We start from the raw sequence: 25,927 nt of genomic DNA, 5'->3' as shown, positions 1-25,927 counted from the left end.
CATGGATGGGTTTGTTTACATTCCCCGCTGCTATAAATTGCCTGCGTGTTCCAGCACAGCAACGAAGAGCATCTCACACCTCCTCTGTGCCTGGCGGGGGAGTGCTCCCGTTCCCGCTTCCTGCTGGTGATGGTGGGAAAGAGATGGGATGGGTCAGCGCTGGCATACCCAGCTCCTCCTTGCAGAGAGGAGCCAGTCCTGCCATACTTCAAGTTCCCCTCATCTCCCAGCGAGGCATCTGGGGTCATCCCTTCTTGTCCCACCCCTGGGTATCCCATGATGGAGAAGACCTGCATGGTGCTACCCCCAAGGGAACGGTGATGGGGCTTTTGTGGTGTTGCACAAGGCCATGTGTGGCTGGGAGCCACCATTGATTTCCCATATGGGTTTCAGTGGTGCCTGGAGCCAGGCAGTTTAGGTGATGGGGAAAGCAGCTCCAAGCAGGGTCTGAGCTCACTCAGACCCCAAGCAACCCTGGGCTCATCTGTTGCAGCCCAACTAATATTTTCTCTTGTTTTCTCTCTCTGTCTCCCTATTGTATCTCGTGACATTTGTCCTGTGTCTGCCCCTTCCTCTCCCCATGGGGAACTGTGTCTGTCCCCTGTGACCTCCCACCCTCCTTGCACCCCCTGTCCTGGTACGCTGGCAGAGTACAACGCCAAGCTCAGGGAACTCAACAAGAGCACCAAAGTCCCCCGTCTTCCTCTGAACCAGCAACGGCCCTTCTCCGGTTTGTTCATTCCACCTCCCTCCTTCTTTGTCCTCCAACCTTCCCATCCTTCTCCTTCCCTCCTCTCCGTTCTTCCCTCTCATCCTTCCTTCCTTTTCCCTTTTTCTCTCTCCTCCATTCTCCCCCCCTAATCCCTCCTTCCTCCCCTATCCTTGCATGCTGAGTGCTCCGTGTGTTGCATGGATGTGGTATGGAGGGAGGCTCGATACCCTTTCTCAGCAAGTCGATGCTCAGGGCCCCCCTCGACCTCCTCTGGTGATGGGGGAGCACATGGCCCTGGGTACAGACTGCCCTGCCTGTGCTCGGTTTTGCATCTCATCCAAGCTTGACGCTGCTCCCTGGTGGGATTTCATCGCTGGGACAGATCTGGGCCCTTGCTCCAGCCCCTCTGAGCTTTGTCCTGGCCATGGCTCACCCCTCCAGGAGGCAAGGGCTGAAGTGCAGCTCCACAGACCCCATGTTCAGCCGGTTCCTGGCCCAGCAGGGTCTCACCTGCCTCAGTTTGGGGGTTTCTCCCATGGGTCTGTCTGCAGTTGGGGGTAGGTGAGGGAGGGCCCATGGCTGCGCTCGTTTTGGGGTGAAACGTGGATTTCCATATCAATGAAGTGCCCTGGAAGGAGAGGAGCAGCAGATGTATCTGTGCCTGGTGGGATGGGGCGAGCTGGGCTCTGGCAGAGAGCGGTACAGGATGACATCTACTGCTGTTCTTCGTGCGGGGAGGGACCAAGTTTGCATCTGTTTTCCCTGGGCATCGTGTGCCCTGTCTGGCTTTAATCGCTGGGTTCCGTATACTGAAGGCCATGGGATGCTGCTTTGCCCTCTCCTCTCCACTGTGGGGGCATCCCCCAGCTCTTGCCTGGCAGTAGCTCCAGCATCTCATGCCCAAAAAGCAGCTGCCTCCTGATTTGGCCCAGAAACCTGGCTCCCAAGCCACAAAACCACCTGGATTTAAATCCCCCTTGTTTCCTCCTCCCCTGGCTGTTGTGCTCCTGCCCTTCCCCAGCCCTAGAGCTGTGTTTAGTTCAAGGGCAGGACTTCGCTGGGAGAAGGTTGCTGCCAGGTTAGGGAGTTAAATGGGCAGCAGAAGGGGTGTCAGTGCCAGAGGTGATGGAGGGGCAGGGGTGGGCAGTGGGGTGCAGGCTGCTGTTCCCCCCTTTCAACTGTGAGAGGGAACCCCAACTCCTGCAGCCGGGCAGGGTGTCCTTGGGGAGTGGCTGCCGAGGCCATGGCTAAGGGAGGCTGTACCTCTGCCGAGGGGCACAGCGAGCGGGCGAAAGGAGAGTTTGTTTTTCAAGCGTAGTTTCCAGCCCATAAATCACCTGGGGGGTCGAGGGAGCCGTGCTCAGAGCCTGGGTTTCCTCCAGGTTTTGCTCCGGGCGGCCCGTGAAGTTTCCCACTCTCGGCTCCCGAACAATGAGTCCCTTTTTTCCCTTCTCCTCCCTCCCCTCCCCGCAGACCCGGCTGCTTTCCATGTCTGAGGAGTGGAGCAGCCAAAGCCTGGTGAGCTCCTGGGTGTCCCAATGGGCCAGATCCAGCACCCTGCCTCCAGGTGACATGCAGCCCCGGGATGGAGCAGGGGGTCCATCCCAGATGTGTGATGTGCAGATGTGTGATGTGCACTGACAGCCGGGCTCCGGCGAGCTGCTGTTTGTGCTTCCCAAATAGAAGACGCAAAGCGAGGCAGGCGTGCGCGACTCGAGGAGCCCAGTCCTTGCCTCTCTGCAGCGCTTGGTTGCTGCAGCTCGCTTTGGGATGGGCCAAGGGATGCTCCTGGTGATGCTCCTGCAGCGTGCAGGACACCCCCCAGTGCACAAAGTGGAAGAGCGAAAATAAAATATAAGGGTTTGCTTTAGTTTTCCTCCCCCATTTTGTTTCTCTCTCTGCTCACAACTCAGGGCTTTGTTCCCTTAAAGCAGGGAAAAAGATACAGGGTGACCCTATAAGAAGCTATCCGTGGCCACCGCGCCTGCAGGGCGGCTTCCCAGAGACCTTCTCTGTCCCCCTGTCCCCACCATGGGCCTTTTTAATGGCCGTCCCCCGCGCCGGCGAGCACCTGCAGAAGGGATCGGGGAGTTGTGTTTCAAAGCTGCTCTTAGTGGAATTTTCCAGGCCGCCTCCGCGGCTGGAGCCGGCCCCGTTGGCTCACGTCCCCCGCCTCGCAGCCCGGCCGCCTCTCCCCCCCCCCGAGCTGCGATTTTATTGTTGTTGCCATTCACTGGACTGATTATTTAGAAATGCACCCAGGCCACCTCCCTCCCTCCCGCACTCCCAGCCCTTTCCCTGCTCCTAGCCCTTTCTCCGGGGTCGGGAAAGCTCTGGTGTGGGTGCCGGAGCGGTGAAGAGGGGAGGTCAGCGGGCGTGAGGCGTGGGTCCCGCACGGAGCCCCGGGGAGCGAGGGGAAGCAGCTGATGGCTGGTTTTCCTCCGCCAGCCCGTGGGAAAGGAGTTGGTGTTTGAAAAGTGCATTTCCTGGAGCGTGATGCTGGCCTCTTGGGTTTTTTTTCTCTCTTTTCCTTTTTCTCTTTTTTCCCCTGCCCCGCAATGTGCTGGGCCAAGAGGAGCGTGAGCACTTCCCGGCTCTGCGGGAAATGTGGAGGGGACGCTTCTGTCACCTCTGCTAGCCTGACTGAGACCGGGGGTCACCCTGCTGCTGTGTGGGTCCCGGGGAGGAGTGGGAGTCCCTGGGGCTCTGAGCTGCACCCGTGATGCTCTGTGCAGTTCCCCTGCACCGAACCCAGCACCATCATCCCTGAGCCCTAATTAACCTCTTCGTCAGGCGAGATGGAGCAGAGGTTGTGTTTGGGCCCTGCTGGGTGCTGGGAGAGGTCGCACCCCTCATCCCAGCCATCCAAGTCCCCCTGCCCTGCGCTGGCTTTGTCCCCATTCCTAGGCTTTCTCCCAGCTCACTGACAGGCTCTTACCCAGACGCCGACAGCCCAAGACACCCGTTCTCCCGCGGTGACTTGCTCGCTCCCTTCTTCTTCCCAGGGTCTTGGAGCCCCTTGGTGCTGCCCCAGGCTTTGGGCACTTGTGGTGTCCACTGCTGGTGTCTTGTGGTGCTGGGATGTGGGAGGGGGATCTGGGTGGAGACAGTGCAGAGATGCCAATCTTCCCTGTTAGGAAAGTGTCATGCTGGGGGTAGGAGATCAGCAGTAGTTTTGGGGGTTCCCTGCACCACTCCTCTGGCTGGGGTCCTTCCTCCTGCCCTGGTGCTCCTTCTGCCTTTAGACTCATAAAAAGAGGCCTTTACCTCTGCTGTGGTTGGAGCCGTATCCAGCTGTGGGAACAGGGATACAGCCGAATGCTGCTGCCCCGGTGCTGGGGGATTCGTCCCTTTCCCACCATGGTGCTGTTGAGAGGTCCCAGCCCTTCCCAGCTCTGTAGAGCGGAGGCTGGCTGGGGGGCTTACAGGATCCTTATGCCCCTCAACACCCACTGCCAGGGGATGCTGTGCCTAAGTGCAGGACTCGAGGTGCTTGGGAGGGCTAATGCAGCGACCCAGCCACTAGCTGCAGCCCTGCCTTGCTTTGTCGCTTGGCCCAGGGCCAGTGCTGTAGGGTTTATCTGCTCCAGCTCACAACTGCCTGTGCTGGTCGGGGGGTTAGATGCAGGTGAGTGCTGAAGCTGCCATCTCTGCCAGGCAGAGCCCCCTCTGCAGCACATGGCCCCGGCGAGACCTCTCAGATCAGCCCCAGAGCATCTCCTGCTGGTCCCCATCTCAGCCAGCACCTCCTCACCCATCTCCCCACCCTGTGCTTGCCCCACAGGGGTACAGTCCCGAGAGAAGCCCACAGAGGAGATCGCCGTCCCTGCCCGCAAGCGGACCCCCAGCGACAGCCACTATGAGAAGAGCTCACCGGAGCCCAGCTCACCCCGTAGCCCCACTGTCCTCTCGCCCGAGGTGGTCAGCACCATCGCGGCCAACCCTGGAGGGAGGCCCAAAGAGGTGTGCTGGGGCTTGGTGGAGTGCCGGGGGAGGGCTGGTGGGGTGCAACAACCTCTGGGGAGAGAGAAGGTTCGGAGGGCTCCCTTAACCCTCAAATTCAACTCTCCAGGATGCTGTGGATGCTAAAAGTCCCATCCTGGAGGGTTGAGGGTTAATGTTGCCTTTTGTGGTGATGGTGTCCTGGAGGTTTGCACTGTAGGGACTAACCCTTTCTCCTGCTCTCCCCCAGCCTCACCTCCACAGCTACAAGGAAGCCTTTGAAGAGATGGAGGGTGCCTCCCCCAGCAGCCCACCCTCCAGCGGCGGTGAGATTTCTCCCCCCACCCCAGCTTTCCCCGTCTCGCCACAAACCCCTTACTCCAACTCCTGTAAGTGCTGCGGCTCCGGGAGGCGGAGGGGCTCGGTGGGTGGCTCTCGGCAAGCCAGAAATTCGCCAAGGGTCAGACAGCTCCGGGCTCCAGACACCCACCGCCACGTTAATCACTTCTCCTCTCCTTTCTCCTCGCTCCTCTGCATCCCACCACTCCATGCTGCCATCAGCATCCTGCTGCCATCAGCATCTCGGCTCTCAGCACCTCCCTGTCGGCTTTTGCCTACCTTTCACTTGCTGTGGTGTTTCTCTGATGGGATCCCGAGGCGGGATAAGGAGAGAGGCAGGGTCTAAAAGACAGCATCCTTGCAGCCCGTCCTGGTCCTGCACCTCTCCATCTTTCCTACTGGCATGGCAAGAAAGGCAGTGAGGCTGCAGTAGCAGGCGTGCAGGGGGGAGGCAGGAGGCACTGAAGACTGGGAGGGGGGCTCAGGGCAGACCCTTGCACTCTGTACCACTTCTCGCTTGCTGTTTCCAGGGCAGGAGGTGGAAAAGGCTGGGAGCTGCCAGCCCTTTGCATGCAGCCTGTCTCTGCTCCTCTAGCACAGCATGCCTCCCTTCTGACTAACCCCGACCGCGCAGTCGCGGTGGTTTTGTGTGGACTGGGTTTGTGTGATCAGCTTGAGCGATGAACCCCAATGAACAGCCTCACGTTGTCACAGCATGACTCGGGCTGGACCAGTGCAACAGAGCAGCCGGTCAACTGGGAAACCCATCAGAAAGACGGCAGCCCCGCCTTTACCCCCTCAAAACACTTTTGTAGGCTGGATGCTGAGGGGTGCTCTAGGGCTGGGGATGCTCGTGCTGGGTGCAGCCCCCTCTGATGCCACGTCCTGGTCGTAATGGGGTCACCTGCCCCCACTGTAGCTCAACCCATAGGGCTTGAGGCTGTTTCCTCCTGCGCTGTTGCTGTTCCTTCCCTGCAACCCGCTGGCCTTTGAGCCCTGTCTCATGGGATGCAGTGACTGGAGTGTGGGAGCGTCCCTGGGGCGTTTGGCAGCTTGGAAATGGCCCCGTTGTTCAGGGGACCAGAGAGCTTGTCCCCAGGGCAGCAGCTCCTTGGCAGTGGGACAGTGGCTTGTTTTGGGGGATGAGTCACTCGCAGAGGTGACAGGAACAGCCTGGCTGGGGACGTGGCCGAGAGGCAGTGTTTCCTAGCCAGCGCCAACTGGGGAGGCCTGGGAAGCGTGAAGCTGCAGCTTGCAGGCTTTGCCAAAGTGCCCCCCAGGGGGACATAGGAGCGATTCCCCTCCATGGGGAGACGACGGTCCCAGGGGAATTCCCGGCCCCGGGAGGACCCCGCCGTTCGTCAGCCAACGGAAGCACAAGCTGACATCATGGCTTGTGGCCGACCAGATTTGGGGAAATCAGACACCCGCTGGGGAAGGCGCCGCCATCTCGGTTTCCCAGGGACTCGGCTGCTCGGCTGCTCCAGCCCCAGGCTGCTGGGGGGACCTGGCCTCGGGGCGAGGGTCTGGCTTTCCTCCGGAGCTCCCACCACCCACCGCCTCCCGGCCTCGCCGTGGAACCTGCGCCCGTGCTGCCAGCTGGGGACATTCAAACGCTGATGGAGGGATGTGCCCCTCTGGCCCCTCTGGCTGGACATGAGACTTGGAGGTCTCCCCACAGGAGATGCAGCATCAGGGAGATGGGTCAAACCTGGGGGGGCAGGAGGGAAGAGGAGGTGCAGTCGCCTCGGGGTGGTCCAACCTGCTCCATGAAACCCTGCCACCCCGCACAGCTGGTCCATCCATATCATAGCTGTACATACATACGCAGCTCCTCCTGGTATGTATGTATGGGCCCAGGGGTACAGACCTCACGTGTCCATTGCCACCCCTTGGGGAACATGCTCTGTGTGAACATCCTCACCTGCCCGTTGAGCTGATCTGGGGGTGGGGGTGTTTTGGTAGTCCTGCTGTCCTTTTTGTGGGAGGGTTGAGCTGCTCCGGGACAGCCCGGTCCCAGCTCAGCCAGACGTGGGGATCGGCAGAGGGGAATTAAGGTTTGGAATCTCTGGACTGGGGGGCAGCTGCTTGCACAGGGGCAATAAAAGGCTTCATGTCTATGGTGGGACCATTCCCTTGTGAGGACGCTGCTGTGAGATGGGGTCTGGGCCTGCCCTGGTGGGAATTGCCCCCTTTCTCCATCCTGACAGCCCCACAGTGGGGCAGACTGCTTGTTCCCGGGCACCTCCCGTCCCATGCGCATCCCCAAATGGAGAGGGGGATCGGTGCCCTTCCCTGGGGGTGCTGCTGCACACAAGGGCATCTCCTCTTCCTGGCAGTGCCCAGTTGCAGCCGGTGGGTGGGATGTGTCATGGGGACTCTGAACCCCTGGGCACTGACAGCTCCAGCCTTTCTGAAGCTTCACCTCCCACCCTTCCACTAACGCTCTTGTTTCCCCCATGCCAACAGTGCGTTCTCCCCCCGGCCTGGCCAAGACCCCGCTCTCAGCATTGGGGCTGAAACCCCACAACCCAGCTGAGATCCTGCTGCATCCAGTGGGAGGTGAGTGCAGGCATGGGGGCTGTGGGTGGTTTTGGGGGGTGGCATATGCGAGGATACCCCTGGAAGGGTCCCCTGGCTGAAGAAGGCACTTCTGCCTATCTTTTGGGGCCGGGTGGTCCTGGGGTCCTTGTCACCTCCCATCGGGACTCTGGGACTGTGTGAGGGTGGGGGATGTTGGTGCTGCCCTGGGCCCTGCAGGGTCTTCAGTGGTGGAGGCTGGAAAACCCCGGGGTCCTGCCTCCTGCCCAGCCCCACATTCTTTCCTCCCCCACCCTGCTCCATCCCTTCTCCTTCCACGCACAGCTGGAGAGGGTTCGCTCTCCGAGAGCCGAGCCTGTCAGCCTGAACAGTATCCAGAGCTCTCTCCATCCTGGAGAGAGGTCTCCGGGTGCAAAGGCCGTGCTGTTCCAGGGACGTGTCCCAGAGCTGCCTGCCAGTCCAGACCTCGCTGTTCCCCAGCACCCGGGGCCCCTTCCTGGGCCATTTCAGGGCTGAGTGTCACCTCCCCAAAACCCGGCTAAGGCCGGGGGAAACAGCTTGGCTGAGCCCACCCAGCAGGACTCTTCTTGCTCTGCCCCCAAGAGTGAGCTGATGCTTTTTTGGTGCTTGCTGGGCTTCTCGGAGCAGCCCTTCGTGGTGGCTCCCTGCTGGGCTGTTCCCTCTTCCCTACCAGCTTCCTGGGTTTTGGACATCATCTCTGGGATGACCAGGTGGACCCTGGGGGTGTCTGAGGCTGGGGTCCTGGTTTGGAGTGCAGTGTCGGGCAGGTGTGGGGCTCTCCTTTGCGCTCTGTGTGCCTCTGTCTAAGCAAGGCAATGCTGCTTAACTCGGATTTCTCTTTCTTTCTGTCTCGCACGTCTCTTCTTCCTCCTCTTCCTGCTCCCATCACTCCCCTGCCCCTCCATCTCTCAGAGCTAGAAGGGGAGGCAGGCGGTGACTCTGAAGAAGGTAAGAAAGGCTTTTCTTTCTCTGTCTCTCTCTTCCCCGCTCATCCCCACTGTCAGGACTGTTGCTCAGAGAAGGCTCCGGCTGCCTGAGCCAGCAGCCTTCCCTCCCACTGGCCCCCAGGGACGTAGGAGCCTGAGTCTTGCCCATCCCGCTCACTTTCGAGGAGGGGAACATCGTGCCTTATGTCATGGTTGCATTCCCCGATGGAGCTGGAGGTCTGTCACATCGGGTGGCGATCGTCCATGGGGGCTGAGAGCTCTTTGTCAGTGCGTGGCATCCTTGTCGGTGGCACGTGGGGGATGCTGGCACATCACGGCCAACTTCAGGCGAGCCTGGTGGGGGGCTGGGAGCAGCAGCCCCGGTTTTGGGCTCCTGCCCTCCCCTTCTGGCTTTTCCGCTGCTGTTCAGAGCGAAAATAAACCAAAGTGCAGCACAAAAGGTCACCAGGCGCAGAGGCCACCAGCGTGTGCTGGCTCAGCTGGCTGGGCAGCAGCACAGCGCCGGCAGCCGGTGTGCATCCTCTGCCGGCCGGGAGGCTTCCCAAAGTCCCCCCACCTCTCCCATCCTGGGGCTGCGCCTCTTCTGGGATGCCAAGTACTGGGGCGGCAACTGGGGGGGTGGCTCTGCCGATGGTGGGGGCTCTGGGGTGGCATGTCTTCCAGGGGGATGGAGGCTTCGGGAGCAGCTCTGATTCCCTGGAGTGCTGCCTGCTATCTAACGGTTGTTGGGTGGTTTTGCTTTCTTCTTTAATGAAACTTTGGGCCCTCGGGGCCTGGATGGGGAACTATGTGTTCAAGATGGGTTTTGGGGAGAGGATGTCTCTTCTCAGCGAGTTTGCAATGCTTCCCCCGGCCCTGGGAGCCATCAGCATTTCTCCCTGGGAGTTCCTCAAAATGCACGTAGCCCAAATCTGAATGTTGTGTAATAGTGGAGAAAGTGTTTGCTTGAAGAAAATGTTCTGCTTCCAGAGCTGATTTTTCAGCGATGGCTTCTTGGGTACATTAAAGGAAGAAAAGCTGGGATAAGATCAGGCTTTTCCTTCCTAAGTCTCCCGCAGCTTTACCATTTCTGTCCAGCTTTAAGTCTCCAAAGACCCAAACATTCCCTCTCCTTCCCACCAGATGCCAAGGAGCTCAAGCTCTGCTGCCTCTCTGTTCCTGTGGTAGTTCAGCAGCTTGCATGATGGTTGGCCCAGAGCAAGGATGTCCAGTGACGCCATGCTGTCTGGGCTGAGTGGCAACCACTGGCCTCTTGCCCTGCTTTTGTCCTTCTTCATCCTCTCAGATAACGTGATCATAGAATCATAGAATAGTTTGGGTTGGAAGGGATCCTTAAAGGTCATCTAGTCCAACCTCCCCTGCAAAGAGCAGGGACATCTTCAACTAGACCAGGTTGCTCAGAGCCCCGTCCAACCTGACCGTGAATGTTTCCAGGAATGGGGCATCTACCACCTCTCTGGGAAACCTGTGCCAGTGTTTCACCACCCTCAGCATAAAAAAATTCTTCCTTATATCTAGTCTAAATCTTCCATCTTTTAGTTTAAAGCCATTGCCCCTTGTCTTGTTGCAACAGACCCTGCTAAAAAGTTTGTCCCCATCTTTCCTGTAGGCCCCCTTTAAGTACTGAAAGGCTGCAATAAGGTCTCCCTGGAACCTTCTCTTCTCCAGGCTGAACAACCCCAACCCTCTCAGCCTGTCCTCATAGCAGAGGTGCTCCAGCCCTCTCATCATTTTTCTGGCCCTCCTCTGGACCCACTCCGACAGGTCCATGTCTTTCCTGTACTGAGGGCTCCAGAGCTGGACTAGTACTGCAGGTGGGGTCTCAGGAGAGTGGAGTGATGGGTTTGACGGGATTGAATCTGCAATCCTGAGAAGGGACTGTTTTTTTGGCTTAAGAAAGCTTTGGCTTAGCACCCTCTGCACCCAGCTGCGCACCCCACAAGGGTCCCTGCCCCACTGGGCTCTGCTCAGCTGCACCTGGGGCAGGAAGATGCTCTGGCAGCGCAGGAGCTCAGGGCCTGGCTGCCACCTCCGAGGAAGCTTTAAAACAGCCTGGTGCAGTCGCAGCACTGGGTGTTCCTGGCCAGAGCGCAGCCCTGCCTGGATTCAGGATTCAGGATTCCCGATTACTGCCCCCCGGCCTCCACAATGACTCAAGGCCTTTCTATTCTCCCACTGTCTTCCCATCTCCGGAGCCTCTTCCAAGAAAACACTAGGAGGCAAGAAACTTCCCAGGTTTTTTTTCTTTCTTTTTTTCCCCGTATTGAACCAAACGACTCAAACTCGTGCCCGCAGTCACACACCTCGCTGTGGTACATGTATGCTGTTCCCAGTCCCCGAGCCCCTGGCTTGCTTCAGCCCCCACCTTTGCAGGGGGGGCTGGCATTTTCGCAGACGTTTGGTCTTAACCTCTTGCAGGCTGACTCATATGTACTGTCTGGCTAATTTTAGTCTGGGGTGGGGAGCTGGGGCAGAAAAGTGAGTAGCTGTGAAATTAATTTAATTACCTAAGCGGCAGTGAGTTTCTTGCAGCTGCCCTGGGCGTCCCCCTGGGCAGCGCCTCGTCCCTGTCGCTCAGAGCCACGTGTCCTGCCTCGGATGCTGGTACCCAGCCCGTGTTGAAGTCCTCGGTCTGGTTTTGATTCAGATCTTTCCTGAGGTGATTGAGTAGGGCTGGGCAGGGAGATCAGCCCAAGGGATGGACAAATCCTCCCCTGTCTACAGGTGGATGGAGCATGGAGACACTGGGGAGGAAGGAGGGGGACCCATGACAGTCTTTTTCCTTGCAACCCCTTGGTCCGGCACTGAACATGGAGCTGTGCATCGGCATCGCTGGCTGTGAGCAGGCTGGATTGCCAGCAGGCTTAGCTCTAGCCCGGCTGTTATGACTAATAACAATAATAATGTTTGTCATGCTAATTGCTACTGTGGAGCTGCCTCGGGCATGGCCAGCCTGGAGCCAGGGATCTGCAAGGATGCCCGGCCCACAGCGTTTGACGCCAGCCGGGTCTCGCTTAGGGTGTTGTGCCCCAGCACGGAGGTGGTCGGTGGCACGTGCCAGCCGAGGTATGACATAGCTGCGGGGAGGTGGGGGATGGGGTCCTTCATCCAGTGTGGCTTTTGGGGGGATACTAGGGGGTTTTGTAGGGATGGGGACCAACCTGGATGGAGCAGGAGGCAGGAGGGAGGGCTGGGTCTGGCGGCTGCCTTGGCTGGTGATGGCCAGCACAGCCCTCTGCTCCTGGCACGGGACAGCTCGGCGACTCCAAAGGAAAATTGCTTTTCTTGGTCTTGCACATGAGCTCTGGTTTCAAGCTGGGCTGGGAGTGAGAGTGTTGGATCCTGCAGTGGAAATAGCTGGAGCTGCTCTCTGGTCTGCTGCTGGAGGTGGCTGGCAGAGGTGGGCCGTGCGGGGCAGGGACCTCTGGGCATCGTCGTCAGTCCCGCGTGAGTCAGCGCAGGCTGGGCAGAGTCACCGGCTCTATTTTTAGGGGCAGGGGATGAGCAGGGAGCACGACGTGAGCTGTGTGGCATCCCGGGTGGGGAGGGACGCTGACTCAGAGCAGGGCGGAGGGGCTGTGGAGCGGGAAGGGACTGTGGTCCCACATGCTCCGGTTCCTTCGAGAAAAGGGGTGGGCATGACCCCCCTTCCTGTGCCCTGGCTGGGGTCTTCAGCATCCCTTGGAGTAACCTAAAGGTCCAGATGAGCCAGATGTGGTTTTGCACAATCCCTTGCATGGGGGAAGAGAGACAGGGAAAACGTGCAGCTGGAGGAGCTCAGATCAAGCGCCTTCACTGGCTGAAACAGGGATACCAGGAAGGGCATGGACCCCTTCCCATGGGAGCTGTGGGCTCATCCATTTCCCTTCCTCTTTTGCTGCAGAGCCCAGGAGCTACGTTGAATCGGTGGCCCGCACGGCCACGACGGGCAGAGGAGGGAGCCTGCCCACCACCCAGCCCGGGGGCCTGGAGGTGCCCGCCAGGAACGGCACCTTCACCAACTCCTTCAACGCCCCCAGCCCCGTCTCCACCAGCAGCCCCATTCACAGCGTGGACGGGTAAGGCAGTGGGTGCAGGTCCTGGGGGCTGGTGGGGCCAGGGCTGAACCCTGCCTGGTGCACAGACTTGCTCCCACTTTGAAATTGCCTTTGCAAGGAACCCCGTCTCCCCACACAGGGCTTAAGGGTCCTGGATAACCATGCGGCTTGCTGCCTTGAGGACACAAAGCTGGGTCACTGGTGGTCACTGGTGGCCACTGGTCCTCAGCAGCATCTCGCTGATAACCTGTCCCTCTGGGCAGGAGGAGGGATGGGGTCTGTACCAACGCCTAGCCCTGGGTTGGGCTGAGCATTGGTGCCCTGTGGTGTGATGGAGACGTCATCCTTGTCTCCTCTCCACCCTGCCCATGGGGTGTCCTGTACCAGCTCGCTTGGCGAGGCTGGCAGGGAGGAGCGAACCGGGAGCTTTACTGGGAGAGGAACTGGAAAAAGGCTCTGTCTCCCAGAAAACCATATTTTGAGAGGGAATTGGGATGCATGGGGGAACCAAAGCTGCCTCCAGTTGCTTTCATGCAGCTGGCAGGACCCAGCCTACCGTTGCCTCTGAGCACCCAAGCAGCTTGCTGGCGCCATGCCTCAGTTTCCCTGTGCACCACTCACAGGAGGGTGCCAGACAGCAGCAGGAATAAGGGATGGAGCTGAATCCTCCTTCTTCTCATCTCTCCTCAGGGCCTCCCTCCGCAGCTACCCATCGGAGGGCAGCCCCCACGGCACGGTTACACCTCCCCACGCCTCGGCTGAGCCTGTTTACCGGTCGCCCGTCAGCTCACAGATGCCCTCTGCTCACAGCAGCTACCAAAACTCGTCTCCATCTTCTTTTGCAATGGTCCAAGGTGGGGTCCCAGGCTCGGCATACTCCAGCCCTGACTACCCCGATGGCCGAGCCACCCTCCAGGCAGATCCCCAAGCTCGGCCGCAGACGCAGGTCAATGTGGTGGGGGTCCATGTCCTGCCGGGGAGCCCCCGCACCCTGCACCGGACAGTGGCTACCAACACACCGCCCAGCCCCGGCTTTGGGCGAAGAGCCGTCAACCCCGGTGTGAGCGGTGCTCCAGGTAGCCCCGGGCTGGGCAGGCACACCACGGCAGCCCACGGCAACCTGGTGGCGCCACCGGGGAGTCCCAGCCTGGCCAGGCATCAAGCCATGACAGCCGTCCCCCCTGGCAGCCCCCTGTATGGCTACCCCAGCCTGGAGGAAAGGCACCCGACACTGTCTCGGCAGAGCAGCTCCTCTGGCTACCAGCCTCCCTCCACGCCGTCCTTCCCTGTCTCGCCGGCATACTACCCCGGCACGAGCACGCCGCACTCCTCCTCCCCGGACTCAGCTGCTTATCGCCAGGGCAGCCCCACGCTGCAGCCCGCGCTGCCTGAGAAGCGGCGGATGTCGGCTGGGGACCGCTCCAACAGCCTGCCCAACTATGCCACCATCAACGGCAAGGTGTCCTCGCCCCTCTCCAGTGGCATGTCCAGCCCCAGCGGTGGGAGCGCCGTCGCCTTCTCCCACACCCTACCGGACTTCTCCAAGTTCTCCATGCCAGGTAAGGGATGCTGTGGGAGGTCCCCGTGTCCCCCTGCCTTGTCCAGGGCTCTCCCTTCCTCCTCCTCGCTGGCCGGTGGGAAAGGCGTTGCAGCCGCGTCCTGATTTACCCCTCCTGCTCATCCGCAAACCGGCGGCACTGCTGGGGCTCGGGCCATTTCCGGCGCTTTCTGCCAAATCCAAACAGGAAAAGCACCGACCCGCCATCACTGGCATAAACAGCGCCCGGAGTTGTGTATGGAGAGATCAAAGCGCCCGGAGGCAGCTTTTCTCTTCCGTGGGGATGTGCTGACCTCCTGGCCCCCTTCCCAGTGGGCTTTACCCTGCCGAGACCCCGCTGCGGTGCTGCCTCCTCATTTCAAATGGTGTGCCGTGCCCCGGGTGCTGCCGCGCCTGGAACGCCTTCGCTGGCTCCCATTACGGGACACCTCGGTGACGCCAAGATCAGGCTGATAGGACAAGGGGAATAAAGCCATGGGGCAGCGGTGGCTCCGGCTGCTGGGCCGGTTTCGCTGCCGAGCGGGCAGCCCTTTGTGGGCATGCTGGCGCCCACCCCGGCCCTGTGACTCGTTGTGGCTGGAGACATTTCCCAGCGGGGAAGCGTGAGCAATTAAAACCCGTAACAATTAGCAAGCGGGCTGGGGAGGAGAGAGAGCCCCCCGCCTCTCCAAAGGAGACCAGATTGCAGAGGGCTGATAACACGTCTCCAGCAGAGATGCTATCTGGCCTGCCGGGTTGTTTGCTCAGTTGTCTTTGGAAAGCAGGTGGTTGGAAACACTGCACGGGCAAAGTGGTGGCTTCATGGCCAGAGGACTGGGTCCCACTGGGACCATGTCACTGATGGACACCGAGTGAGGCAGGGTCGGGCTGGGACTGGGGGCTGCATTTCCAAGGGTAGGTTGACCTGTCCAGTTCCTCTGCATGGAGCAAAGATAAGGGAAGGAATTTATTTTTACGATGGATGAACCAAATCTTGAACATTAGAGAGCAATAAAGGCCCTCTGAATTTAGGGGATCTCTCCACCACCCTCTGGACATATCTCTTTCCTCCGACAGCTTTAATTTCACCTGGCCAGCTCCCTTTTAAATGATGAATTCCTATTTTGTCTCTGGCTCTGTGGCCAGGAGGCTCATCCCACACACAGCCCTTCAAGGGCCCTTGTGCCTGGGTTTAGCTTTAGATGGCCATAATCTCCAGGTGATGATTACCCTGCCTGGGTGTGGAGGATTGCGTTGAAGTTAAATCAATGGGCTGGGAGGACGTGAAGGTATTAAGGCTTTAGCGGGATTTGCTAAAAACTCATGCGGAGTTTTAGCTACAACATCTTTTAACTTTTTTCTTGTCTTCTCCTCTTCCCTTCCTTGCAGACATCAGCCCCGAGACTCGTGCCAACGTCAAGTTTGTGCAGGACACTTCCAAGTACTGGTACAAACCGGACATCTCCAGGGAGCAAGGTGGGCAGATGGCACAGGGTGAAGGATACAGTCAAGTGAGCCATGGTTGGGAGTTGGCATGTATCTGGGATCACATGGATTAGCGAGGATTTCTCTTACGGGCTGGGTTAGCAGTGAATGTAGATTATGGATGCACAGACCATGGCAGAGGGGGGTTGAAGCCCAGCTCAGCTGCAGGCTTGCATGTTGTGGGCTCCCCAAACTGTCCCCTTGGTGGAGGAACACTGGTCCCCACAGCGTGCAGTGGATCTATGTAGTTTGGGGTGCAGAGCACCCAGAGAGAGCTTAGAAGGATCTCGGAGACATGGCTAAAATAGGGGAGGGGAGAAAAGGAGAGGGCAAGGTGCCTTCAGGGCCAAGGTCCCAGCATTTGGCCGCTGGTCCCTGCCTGTCCTCCAGTGCTTGATTGCTCAGAGCTGGGCTGGGTGGGAATGGGTGCTCTGAGATGTTGATGCAAGGGCAGTGGAGGCCAGGGGAAGATGAGCCGCTGCCTGGCCGCAGACCCACTCGAGACCCCCATCCAGCCGTGCAGGGGGGACAGTGACGCTGTGGTGCCCGGCTGTGACGCCACAGAGCCAGGGGATCCCATCCCAACCCACACTTGCTGGTTTTGGAGGGCTCATCAGCTCTCACTGTGCCAGCTCTGAGGTCTGTTGTTCTCTCCTGCAGCCATTGCACTGCTGAAGGACAGGGAGCCGGGGGCTTTCATCATCCGAGACAGCCACTCCTTCCGGGGAGCCTACGGCCTCGCCATGAAAGTAGCTTCTCCGCCTCCCACGGTCATGCAGCAGAACAAGAAAGGTATTGTGTGCCCTTCTCCATCCCACGCCGAGATACTTTCCATCGTTTGTCTGGGGCAAGCAGGCAGCTGGGTCTGCTGAGCCAGTCATGCCCTTGGGTATGTGCTGATGTGGCAGGATCCCTCCCTCCCAGCCCTCCCCTCCCAGGGCACAAGGAAGCACCAGACGTCCTCTGCCCTGAGCTGCGGAGGGCTCAGGGGCATCTGCATCTTGTGCTTTGGCGTGGCAAAAGGGGGACAGCCTCCCCGGCCCACCAACACCATGGGAGAGCCTGGCTTGGGGTTGACCCTGTGCAAAGGAGGAGGGTGGGCAGAGTGGCAGGGACCCCTCCCTTGGGCTGGCCACTGGTTTCCCCGTGGGACTGCAGAGTGGGAGGAGGAGAGGGGTGGCTCTGTTGTAAGAACATTCCCATCTCTTCCCAGGAGACATCACCAACGAGCTGGTGAGGCACTTCCTCATCGAGACCAGCCCGCGGGGTGTGAAACTAAAAGGATGCCCCAACGAGCCAAATTTTGGTGAGTGCCCCCAGTGTGCTTCTCCCATGCGGGGTTGGGTTGGGAGAGCCTTGCCTTTGCTGGACTATCAAAGCAGACTATCTGGGAGAGCCCCCACCTCTCGTACTGCCTCTTGTCCCTGCACATGTGTAGGACACATGATGCTGCTGGGCAGGGTGGAGGGCAGGGGCTCCCCTTGTTCCAGATATCCCATGGCTAATGTGCTCTGAGGTGCTGCATGAGGACCTCTGCCTGATGTGTTGTTCCGAAGGTGGTCTTGGCTTCTCTGCCCCCTCCCTGAGCCCTCCATGGGCACGGTGGTTTCATCAAGAGGAAATGCTACACGGGGCATTAAAACAACAGTGAAGAACCACACCAAAAATCCTGTTCCCATCCACGCAGATCAGGAATGACCTAACACCGGGGAAAACCCATGTCCCCAGCCCTGTGCTGACCATTTTCCCTCCCTCTCCAGGCTGTCTCTCGGCGCTGGTGTACCAGCACTCCATCATGCCTCTGGCCCTGCCCTGCAAGCTGGTCATTCCTGACCGAGGTAAGTCAGGGCCAGAAAGGAGCAGTGGGACATCTTGCCCTCTGCTGCTTGGGATGGGGTATGGGTTCCCAGCCTCAAGGCTGTATACGCCGAACAGAGCCAGCCCTGGGGATATACCTCTCTCATCTCCATCCTGGATGCTGTACCTCCTTGCTAGTCCCTTCATCCCTGTTCTCAGACAACTCGGAGCCAGACTGGGCTTTACCCTTCATCCTCAGTGCCACATCTACACTGGGATCTGATGCTCGGCAGTTGGAAAGGGGATAGTGCATCCGCCCCCACAGCCTGCAGGGACGGGGTGGGTTTCCAAGCAGGGAGCAGCAATAACACCCTCTCTCTTCTAGATCCCATGGAGGAAAAGAAAGACACTGCGTCGGCCAGCAACTCGGCCACCGACCTCCTCAAACAGGGTGCGGGTGAGTAGAGAGGGCTGCCGCAGGGTGAACGTGGCCCAGGGCAGTGGCTGACCCCATGTCTGCTGTCTCCCCTTCCAGCCTGCAACGTCCTCTTCATCAATTCGGTGGAGATGGAGTCATTGACGGGCCCTCAGGCCATTGCGAAGGCCGTTGCTGAGACACTGGTGGCTGACCCCACACCCACCGCTACCATCGTCCACTTCAAAGTCTCCGCACAAGGCATCACCTTAACGGACAACCAGAGGAAGTAAGACCTTCCGTGGCCATGTCCCCGTGTCCCCAAAGCCAACAGGGCTGTGATCCAGGGAGCATGTTGATGAAGGATGTCCCTGGAGTGGCATGAGCCTTGTCATGGGCAGGACTGGGCTTTGTCCTTGGGTCCTGGAGCATCCTAGGGGAGACCTATGGGTCAGAGACAGTGGGACTGGGCTGTGGTGGGGGCTCCCTGGCCCTGACGCTCCCTGCCTTGTGTTTCAGGTTGTTCTTCCGACGACACTACCCGCTCAACACCGTCACCTTCTGCGACCTGGACCCCCAGGAAAGAAAGTGAGTGCCCTAACCTTGGGGGAGCACATGTCCCCTGCCCCTTGCCCTCCCCCAGGCTCCTGGACTGCTTGGAGCAGGGTCTTTATTTGCTCTGTCCTCCTTGCTCCTGCAGAGAGCAGGGATGGAATGCACCCTTGAATACCGTGGGGCAACACCAGCTTCTCCTGGTGCCTTCTTGGTGTCTCCAAGCATCTTCATGCTGGGGAAGAGGCGCATCAGTCTTTTTTCCATAGAGCCAAGCCTGTGCAAAGCCAGGCTGGCCCTCTAGCATTGCTGTGGTCGCCCCCATCACAGCGTTGTCTCTCTGTGGGGTGCAAGAGGCACCATCCCTCACACCTCCTCTTCTCCTTGCAGGTGGACTAAAACTGACGGCAGCGGCCCAGCCAAGTAAGTAGTTTCTGTCCTTGATTCCTCCCAGCCGCTGTTGGGGTGGCTCCTGCTTGTGTTTGAGCATTGGCTGGGAGATGCCCCATGCGGAGCAGCCTGAGATAGGCTCAGGTCCTTGCTGCAGGGACATTTCACCCAAGCATGAGACCATGGGTCTGGGGATTCGGGAAACATCTTTCAATCTCGGATTCCTGGTCAGAGCAGGCATGGCCCTTGCTGAACTGGCCATACTGGAAACTGTCCTAGTGGAATCAGCGAGAGCCAGCTCATGAAGCAGACCTGGGGGTTATGTTTGTGGCCTATGAGCTCTTCTCTTTCCTCCTGTCCTCCCTAGCGCAGAGCTGCCGGCTGAGCCCATTTCCAGGGGCCAATTCCCACTAATTTTAGCCATTGTGTTAGCAAAGGGGTTTTTATTAGGACGTCCAGCTGCTGGGATATTTCCCCTCTCCAATTAGAAATGCCATGGCCTGGGCCTGTCTCACATTCTGTTCCCCCGTATTTATAACTTGAGTTTGCACGTTCTAATTAAAAAAAAAAGAGGGGGGACATTTTATTTATCAGAGAAGAGACAGACAGAAATAACCCCATCGTCTCACCCAGCTCCCCGTGTCCCCAGTCGGCCTTCACAATGTTATGGGATCTTTCATATGGAGTCTACCCCAATGACCAGCCCATCACGCCTCCGTGGTTTTAAGGGCCATCACCCAAACTGAGGCAGTGCTGTGATCATCTGGAAGGTCCCTTCCTGGGGATGGTCTAGGGGAGGGTGGAAGGGATGGTCAGAGCGAGGGGGGTTTGGCCAAGAGATGATGGAAACACAGTGCTGACCTTGAAAGAAATTGCAGCAAAGGGAAATATTAGACTGGTCTTCATGCAGGTTGTGATGTCTCATGTGATGTCCTCCTCTGTGTCATGCAAGGTGGATGTTAAAGAGGGGGAGGTGGACAAGACCATGCTGGAAGAGGGTGGTGGTGTTCCATGGGTGAGCAATGATGGCAGACCTCTCTGAGCCTCTCGCCTTCTCCCCACCCAGGCTCTTCGGCTTTGTGGCCAGGAAGCAAGGGAGCACCACAGACAACGTCTGCCATCTCTTTGCCGAGCTGGACCCAGACCAGCCAGCTGCAGCCATCGTCAACTTTGTCTCCAGGGTCATGCTTGGCTCCGGCCAGAAAAGATGAGCCGGCGCTTGCGGGTGATTCTTGAATTTTGGAGAAGGACTTGGAGCTGATCCGAGAAGGAGTGTGAGGAAGTGCATTGTGGGAGAGGGAAGTGAATTGGGGGGGAAAAAGGGTTGGAATTTTGGAGGAAAACAGCAAACAACAAAAAAACCCCAACGAAACCCCTAAAAACTCAACACAAGCCAAACACACACATAGAGGAACCAAAACCACGCACCTACGTAAGAGAGCCACAAAGTCACGCCAGACAGGATGCATGTCCCATCGCAGGAAAGGTGACCAAAGCGAAGGCGGCAGTGAGAGGTGTGTTCCCAGCTTTCGGCATCACAGTCCTGAGCAGTTACGTCCACTCGGGACCAAACGTGGGACCATGAATGATGTTCTCCATCTGGAAAAAAGGACACAACCGGCAAAACCCATGGAAGAAGCTCCATCCCAGCAGCTCCATCATGAACGTCTGCTGTGTGTTTGAAACGACCCGTAGGAGATAACACCTTGGGCTGGGTCTGTGGGACACGGGAGGAGATGCCCTCGGAAACCTTCCCTTGCCCAGCTGTAGTGGAGGGTCCTTACTGGTCCCTACGCTTCTCCCGAAACCTGCCAGCTGCCTGGCGACTTGCTGGGGGCACGGGGGGGCTTGGTCCTGAGCCCTCCCATCCGCAGGGAGCTTGGCTGTGGGCTGACATCCATTGCTGACCCAGAGCCCAGCGCCGGTCACAGGTGAGCCGCCGTGAGTCCATCTGGAGATGGGGGGTGAAAGCATTTCCCCACCTCCCCTGGGGGTGCTTGTGCCCCCCAGCACATGGGGAGGTGTGGGGGGGCTCCTGCCATCCCACGCCTGGGGAAGGCAGAGGCCCCCCGGGAAGCCCCTGGGAGGATGCAGAAAATCGCCTCCTCTCCCGTCTTCCCCTTTTCCCTCCCATCACTAGTCCTCTTTGGCAGTTTTCTACTGCAGCCTGTCACACGTTCTCTTAACACACACACACACAAAAACAAAAAAGAAAGGAAAGAAAAACATTTTAATAATAATAATAATAATTATAATAATAGCGGATGCTGGCACAGGTGGCTTCCCTGTGCGAAGCAGCGGACCCGTGGCTACCCCTATCTTGCTCTTCGGAGACGCGCAAGCGGTTTTTTACATTGCATGGATGTTCAAGTTGCACGAAAGGCGAATGACTACAAGTAACTCAGGCGCTTTTTTCTCCTTTTATTTTGGAGGCCACGTTAAAAAAAAAAAAGAAAAAGAAGGAAGAAAATATTAAAAAAAAAATTATATATATTAAAGGAAAGGACCTGCAGTCGCTGGGCAGCTTTGGCTCGGTGGGGAGGTAACAGGTCCTCCGAGAGCCGCCCTGCTCAGCACGCATGTACCCCCAGAACCGGCTGGCTGGAGGCTCATGCCCCCCCGAATGCACCGTAGTTTCGCCGCGGCTTCAGTGCTGTTGGCTCTTCCCTTTGCTTCGGGAGGTGAGGAGGGCCAGCCGGGGGGGGCGAGAAGGGCAAAGGGCCCCCGTGCCACTGCGGCCGGGGGTCGGGGGGCGAGACATGGTTGGGGGGCAGCAGGCAGAGGTCCCAGCCCCACGGCGCTGTGGTGGGGCAGAGGATGTTTTGGTCACACGTGCAGGTTCGGGACTGGGGGGCACGGTCCTTGCCGAGCCCTCTGCTGCAAATTTCCCCCTGAGAACCTTCTGGGTGAAGTTTTCAGTGCAAAGTGGCCCAGATCGATTGTTGGGGGCAAAAATTAGAAACGTAGCACTGCAGCCCCCCCATCCCCAAAAGCTCGCCTCCCTTGGACCGCCTTTGCCTTGATAGCTATAATATATATACGAGCTATACTGACGAAATACTGTAAGCTAACGAAATTTTAAGGAGGAAAAACAGGTTAAATTTACACTCCGAAAATATTTATTTTTGCCATATTGCTTTCCGCGCATCATATCTCCCCCATCATATCCGTCCTGTTCCCTTCAACCCCCTTCCCCTGCCCCGGGGAAACACCTGCACGTTAGAAGAAAATCCAGAGCAAGGGAAAAATAGGGATGGGGGAAGAGGCGCGGGGGTTGTGTCCCCCCACCCCGTGTCGGGACGGTGTGCGTGTGACCGGCGTGCGTGTGCGTGCGTGTGTGTGTGTGTGCGTGGGGGGGAGCGAGCGGCGTGGGCGCCCGGAGGCTGTACCGAGGTACCGAAGCGAGCGTTGAAAGGATGCGTAGCGGGGAGTTGGTTGCGAGATGGCGGCGGCGGGACGACGGGGGGGTTTCTGGGGAGGATGGGGGGCTTTCCCCTCTCCCCGGCTCCCCGGCCGCATGGATGCGGAGACCTTTTCATTTTTGATGTTTCCAAAAAAAAAAAGCGATTCCCTCCTTCTGCGAAATTCAAGCGAGATGAGAGACGATCTCACCCGTAATCTCCTCACCCTGCCGTTCACCGATTAGAGGAAACACTGTGTTTATAGATATATAAAGATATATTTTTGAAAGCCTCTATTTTTCAGACTTGGTTTTTCTCACTGCTAAGAAAAAAGATGATAATAATGTAATTTTATTTTAATCTGCTGCCTCGGAAACCGGTGCTTGAAACCCCCATTCCTCTTTTTCTCCCCATGCAAACGAAGCAGACCTAAGCACCCCGGAGATGTCGCGTAGAAGCTGACCCCAGCAGATACCTGCCCATAGCATCACGCCTGCTTCGGGCCCTGAGCCGCCCACGGCTTCCCCACTAACCCACTAGCTGAAGAGTTAGACCGTATCCAAATCTCGAACACTAACAAAATTGTCCGATGATTATATTATTTTTTTAACACAGAGCTAATCACCTTCCAATGATGTAGCCGGGTGTTTGTCAGCTCCCTTTAAAGGCACTTTTTTTTTTTTTTCCTTTTATCTCCTTTTTAAAGTTACAGTTTTAGGTGTAACTACCCTTTCTGTTCCCCGGGAGAGACTGTCAGCCGGCGTTGCGGATCACCCAGCTCCTGGGGCTGGCGGGGACCTAGTGTTGATATTTTTTTCCTTACGAAAGGAACAGAAAAGACTCTTTGGGATTTTTTTTTTTGGGTTTTTTTTGTTTTTTTTTTCTTTGGTTTTTAAATGCAGTCATGGTATTTGAGATTCGAGCTTGCGCGAGTTAAGCCCAGCATATGTTTCGTTGTAATCACACTGCCGTTCTCAGCAGCCGGATGGTATCTCTCTCTCTCTCACACACACACACACAAACACATCCCTCCTTCCTGCACAAAGAACTGCATATATTCTTGCCAAAGATATCCTTAAAAACGCACTTTTCCCCACATATATATATATATATTTTTTTTTTTTTTTTTTTTGCGTGTGTAAATTTATTGTGCGTGCCCTTTTTTTGTGTCGGTTTGTTCTTCGGAGAAGCCCCTTCCCGCCCGTCCTCCCTTTGCTGTCGATGTTGCTGTCTGTTGGGAAACACTCCCCGGGGCGGGGGGGTGTGTGTGTGTTCGTTTGCTGCCTGTCCCGAACGGTAGTGCCTACAGGGTGCAAAATGTGGGGTTCCCATTCAATGGGGCTACCTCCCTCTGGAGCTGTTCTGGGGGATGATCCCTGTCATCATCTCCCGATGGGATGCGCCCATCTCGTGGCCTTTGCCAGCCCCCCCCGCCATCGCCAGTGGAGATGGGGGGGGGGGGTCTCATGGGGTTAAGCAGATAAATTGAGCGAAGTTTGGGGTTCCTCTGGCTTGCAGCATTTGCTGGCTGCCCCTTGGTCAAACCACACATGGTAAACAAACCAGGTAGGGGGAAAAAAAAATAAACCCAACCCAGCCTCTGGGCATCGATTTTTCTAGCGAGCGAGTTCAACCGCCTGAACCCAAGCGCAAAGTAAATGCCCACCCAGCAGGTCGGGCAGGTAAAGAAACCAGTCGCCCCAAAAACCCCAGACAGCAGCATCAACAAAAGGCAACCCTTCCCGTTGGAGCAGGCAGGAGGATCAGACAGCAAAGGAGCCCGCAGGGGCTTGTTTCATTTCGTTCGTTTGTTTTGCAAATTGCGAGGTTGGTTTGGGGTTACTCTTTTTTTTTCTTTTTTTTTTTTTTTCTTTTCCTTAAAAAGGGAAGGGAAAAAAAAAAAGAAAAAAAGGAAGTAACCCAACGTTTCCGTTGGCGGATCCCGTGCCGCCGTGTTATGCGTGGGGTTTTTATTTTGTTGTTATTGTTGTTGTCTTTGTTACTTTGGGAACGTTACAGATTTATTTGCTAATCAGTGTTAATGAACAGTTTAAAACTTTTAGACTCGCCCCTTTCTGTGTATTTATATAGATGGAAAAAAAAAATACGTTATATTTTGTATCTTCGTGCCCACAACGTTGTCGCGCGTGTAAGGATGACTTCGGTCGCACCATGTCCGTGTGTGAATGTGACTCCGCTGTTGTCTTCCCGTTGTACAGATGTCGGATACTTTGCAGTTCATTGTATGGCTTTATAAAGTGGTAAAAACAACAAAAAAAAATAATCAGTTATATAAAATATACTGTTGCTTGGAATGCCAGCTTGGTGTCTGGATCGCTGGAAACGTACCTTGAAATTTAAGGGAGCGCAGGAATAAATGCTCTGTTCTTTTTGCACAGGGGAAAAAAAAAAAATCAAAAACCAACCTAAACCCCAGCAGGTGCTGTGTTTTCTCCGGGCTGTCGTCCCCCCCCACAAAACGATCCTCGAGGGCAGACTGGGGCCCCCAGACAGACGCGGGGCGGTGGGCGTGGGAAGAAGGGGGGGTTGCGCGGCTGCCTGTCAGCCTCCAGCCGCAGCTTGTGTTCGCCAGATGCCGGCTAACCAGACAGCCCCAAAAACTTCCGACATGGCTCCGGCTTGGGCTTTTGTTTACCAGGAGGGATCTCTCCGGCTTGCCCTGCAGACGCTGGGTGCCCTTCAAATCCCACTGCTTTCTCCCAGGTTGCCTTTAGGTGCCTTTTGCCCAGCTCTGGGCATCCCCTTTGAGTCCCTCTCCCGTAGGGGAGCGGGACGGGATGATGCTGATACGGGGTCTTTTGCCTTTGCGAAGGTCTGCCCCCATTAAATCCCACTCCCTGCCCCATTTGGAGCCATCTTGCTCCCCTGTGCCTTGCAAAACTCCCCCTCCCAGAGTCTCAGGCCTGGCTTTTTCAGCATTCACGGAGCAATTCCCAGCATCCGTCAGAGCCCTCAGCCCCCGGCTCTCTGGCTCCGCTCCTTCCCCTCCTTGCTGAGTTGGTGGCCAAGACCCGGCCCCCGGGATGGATTGAGTTTAATTATACGAGAAATATCAGCCAGAGCAGCGGCAGTTTCTCTGGCGCCAGCGCTGCTGCGGCTCAGAGGCTCAGAGCTTCTCCCGGGAGCCGGCAGCACTAAAAATACCTCCTGCCTTTCTTTAAAATAGCTGCAGGCCGAGGGGCGGATTGAGGGGGCTGCTTGCGCGGGGGGGACCCCATGCTGTGGGGCTTGTGCTGGGAGGCGAAGGCAAGAGGGGTAAAAAAAAAGAAAGGGGAGGAGATGGGCTGGTTTCTGTCACCCCCTCCAGAAATAGCTGTGGGCTCGTGGGTGGGCACCCAAGCGAGGTGCCCTCCGAGCCAGGCTGCACCACGGGACTTCGGGACGTACCTGGTGTCTGCCAGCCTTGGCCTCGGCTGTCCCCCGTCTACCCACCGGCAAGACGGGACCTGCAGCCTCCTCTCCCTGTCCCACACAGCGGGGATGGTATTTTCTTGCCAACTGCTCTTGGTTTTGTTTCTTCCCCAGTTCCTGCTGGAATCGCCACCCCCTGGCCCAGGAGCTGGCACCAGCAGTCTGTCCGTTCCCAGTGATCCTGCCTGGCTGGGCTGGACATGGCTGGGCGTCCCCCAGGCAGGAGGGAGAGGCGGCGAGTGCCTGGCGAGGTGGCACGGACAGACTATTCATTGCGAGCCATAAACTGCTGAGCATTCCCCCCTCCTCTTCCCCATCCCTTTTCTGCAGATAATTCCCCATTTCCTTTCCAAAATTCCTTGGGAGCTTCTGGTTTGTG

The 25,927-nt window shown here is 57.5% G+C and overlaps 1 protein-coding gene across 15 annotated transcripts in view; it reads left to right on the top strand.

Moving 5' to 3' along the window:
- The window catches only part of TNS1 (tensin 1), a 67,871-nt gene extending 43,435 nt beyond the window's left edge, over positions 1 to 24,436 (top strand). For 5 of the 15 annotated variants that reach the window (XM_063341727.1, XM_063341725.1, XM_063341734.1 and 2 more), the window contains 16 exons: positions 650 to 730; positions 4,497 to 4,675; positions 4,905 to 5,043; positions 7,463 to 7,555; positions 8,468 to 8,503; positions 12,386 to 12,560; positions 13,230 to 14,098; positions 15,466 to 15,552; positions 16,222 to 16,353; positions 16,775 to 16,867; positions 17,322 to 17,399; positions 17,744 to 17,815; positions 17,894 to 18,062; positions 18,293 to 18,361; positions 18,716 to 18,748; positions 19,782 to 24,436. In XM_063341727.1, coding sequence (XP_063197797.1) covers positions 650 to 730; positions 4,497 to 4,675; positions 4,905 to 5,043; positions 7,463 to 7,555; positions 8,468 to 8,503; positions 12,386 to 12,560; positions 13,230 to 14,098; positions 15,466 to 15,552; positions 16,222 to 16,353; positions 16,775 to 16,867; positions 17,322 to 17,399; positions 17,744 to 17,815; positions 17,894 to 18,062; positions 18,293 to 18,361; positions 18,716 to 18,748; positions 19,782 to 19,926 — 2,450 coding nt within the window. In that variant the 3' untranslated portion in view covers positions 19,927 to 24,436. The remainder of the gene's footprint in view (positions 1 to 649; positions 731 to 4,496; positions 4,676 to 4,904; positions 5,044 to 7,462; positions 7,556 to 8,467; positions 8,504 to 12,385; positions 12,561 to 13,229; positions 14,099 to 15,465; positions 15,553 to 16,221; positions 16,354 to 16,774; positions 16,868 to 17,321; positions 17,400 to 17,743; positions 17,816 to 17,893; positions 18,063 to 18,292; positions 18,362 to 18,715; positions 18,749 to 19,781) is intronic. The other 10 variants (XM_063341738.1, XM_063341729.1, XM_063341731.1 and 7 more) reach the window with 7 other exon arrangements.
- Positions 24,437 to 25,927: the final 1,491 nt, after the last annotated feature.

The sequence above is a fragment of the Chroicocephalus ridibundus genome, chromosome 7 (genome assembly GCF_963924245.1).
Source record: "Chroicocephalus ridibundus chromosome 7, bChrRid1.1, whole genome shotgun sequence".
NCBI lineage: Eukaryota > Metazoa > Chordata > Aves > Charadriiformes > Laridae > Chroicocephalus > Chroicocephalus ridibundus.
The sequence above is the reverse complement of the archived record's forward strand: the minus strand, read 5'-3'. Positions and strand labels throughout refer to the sequence as shown.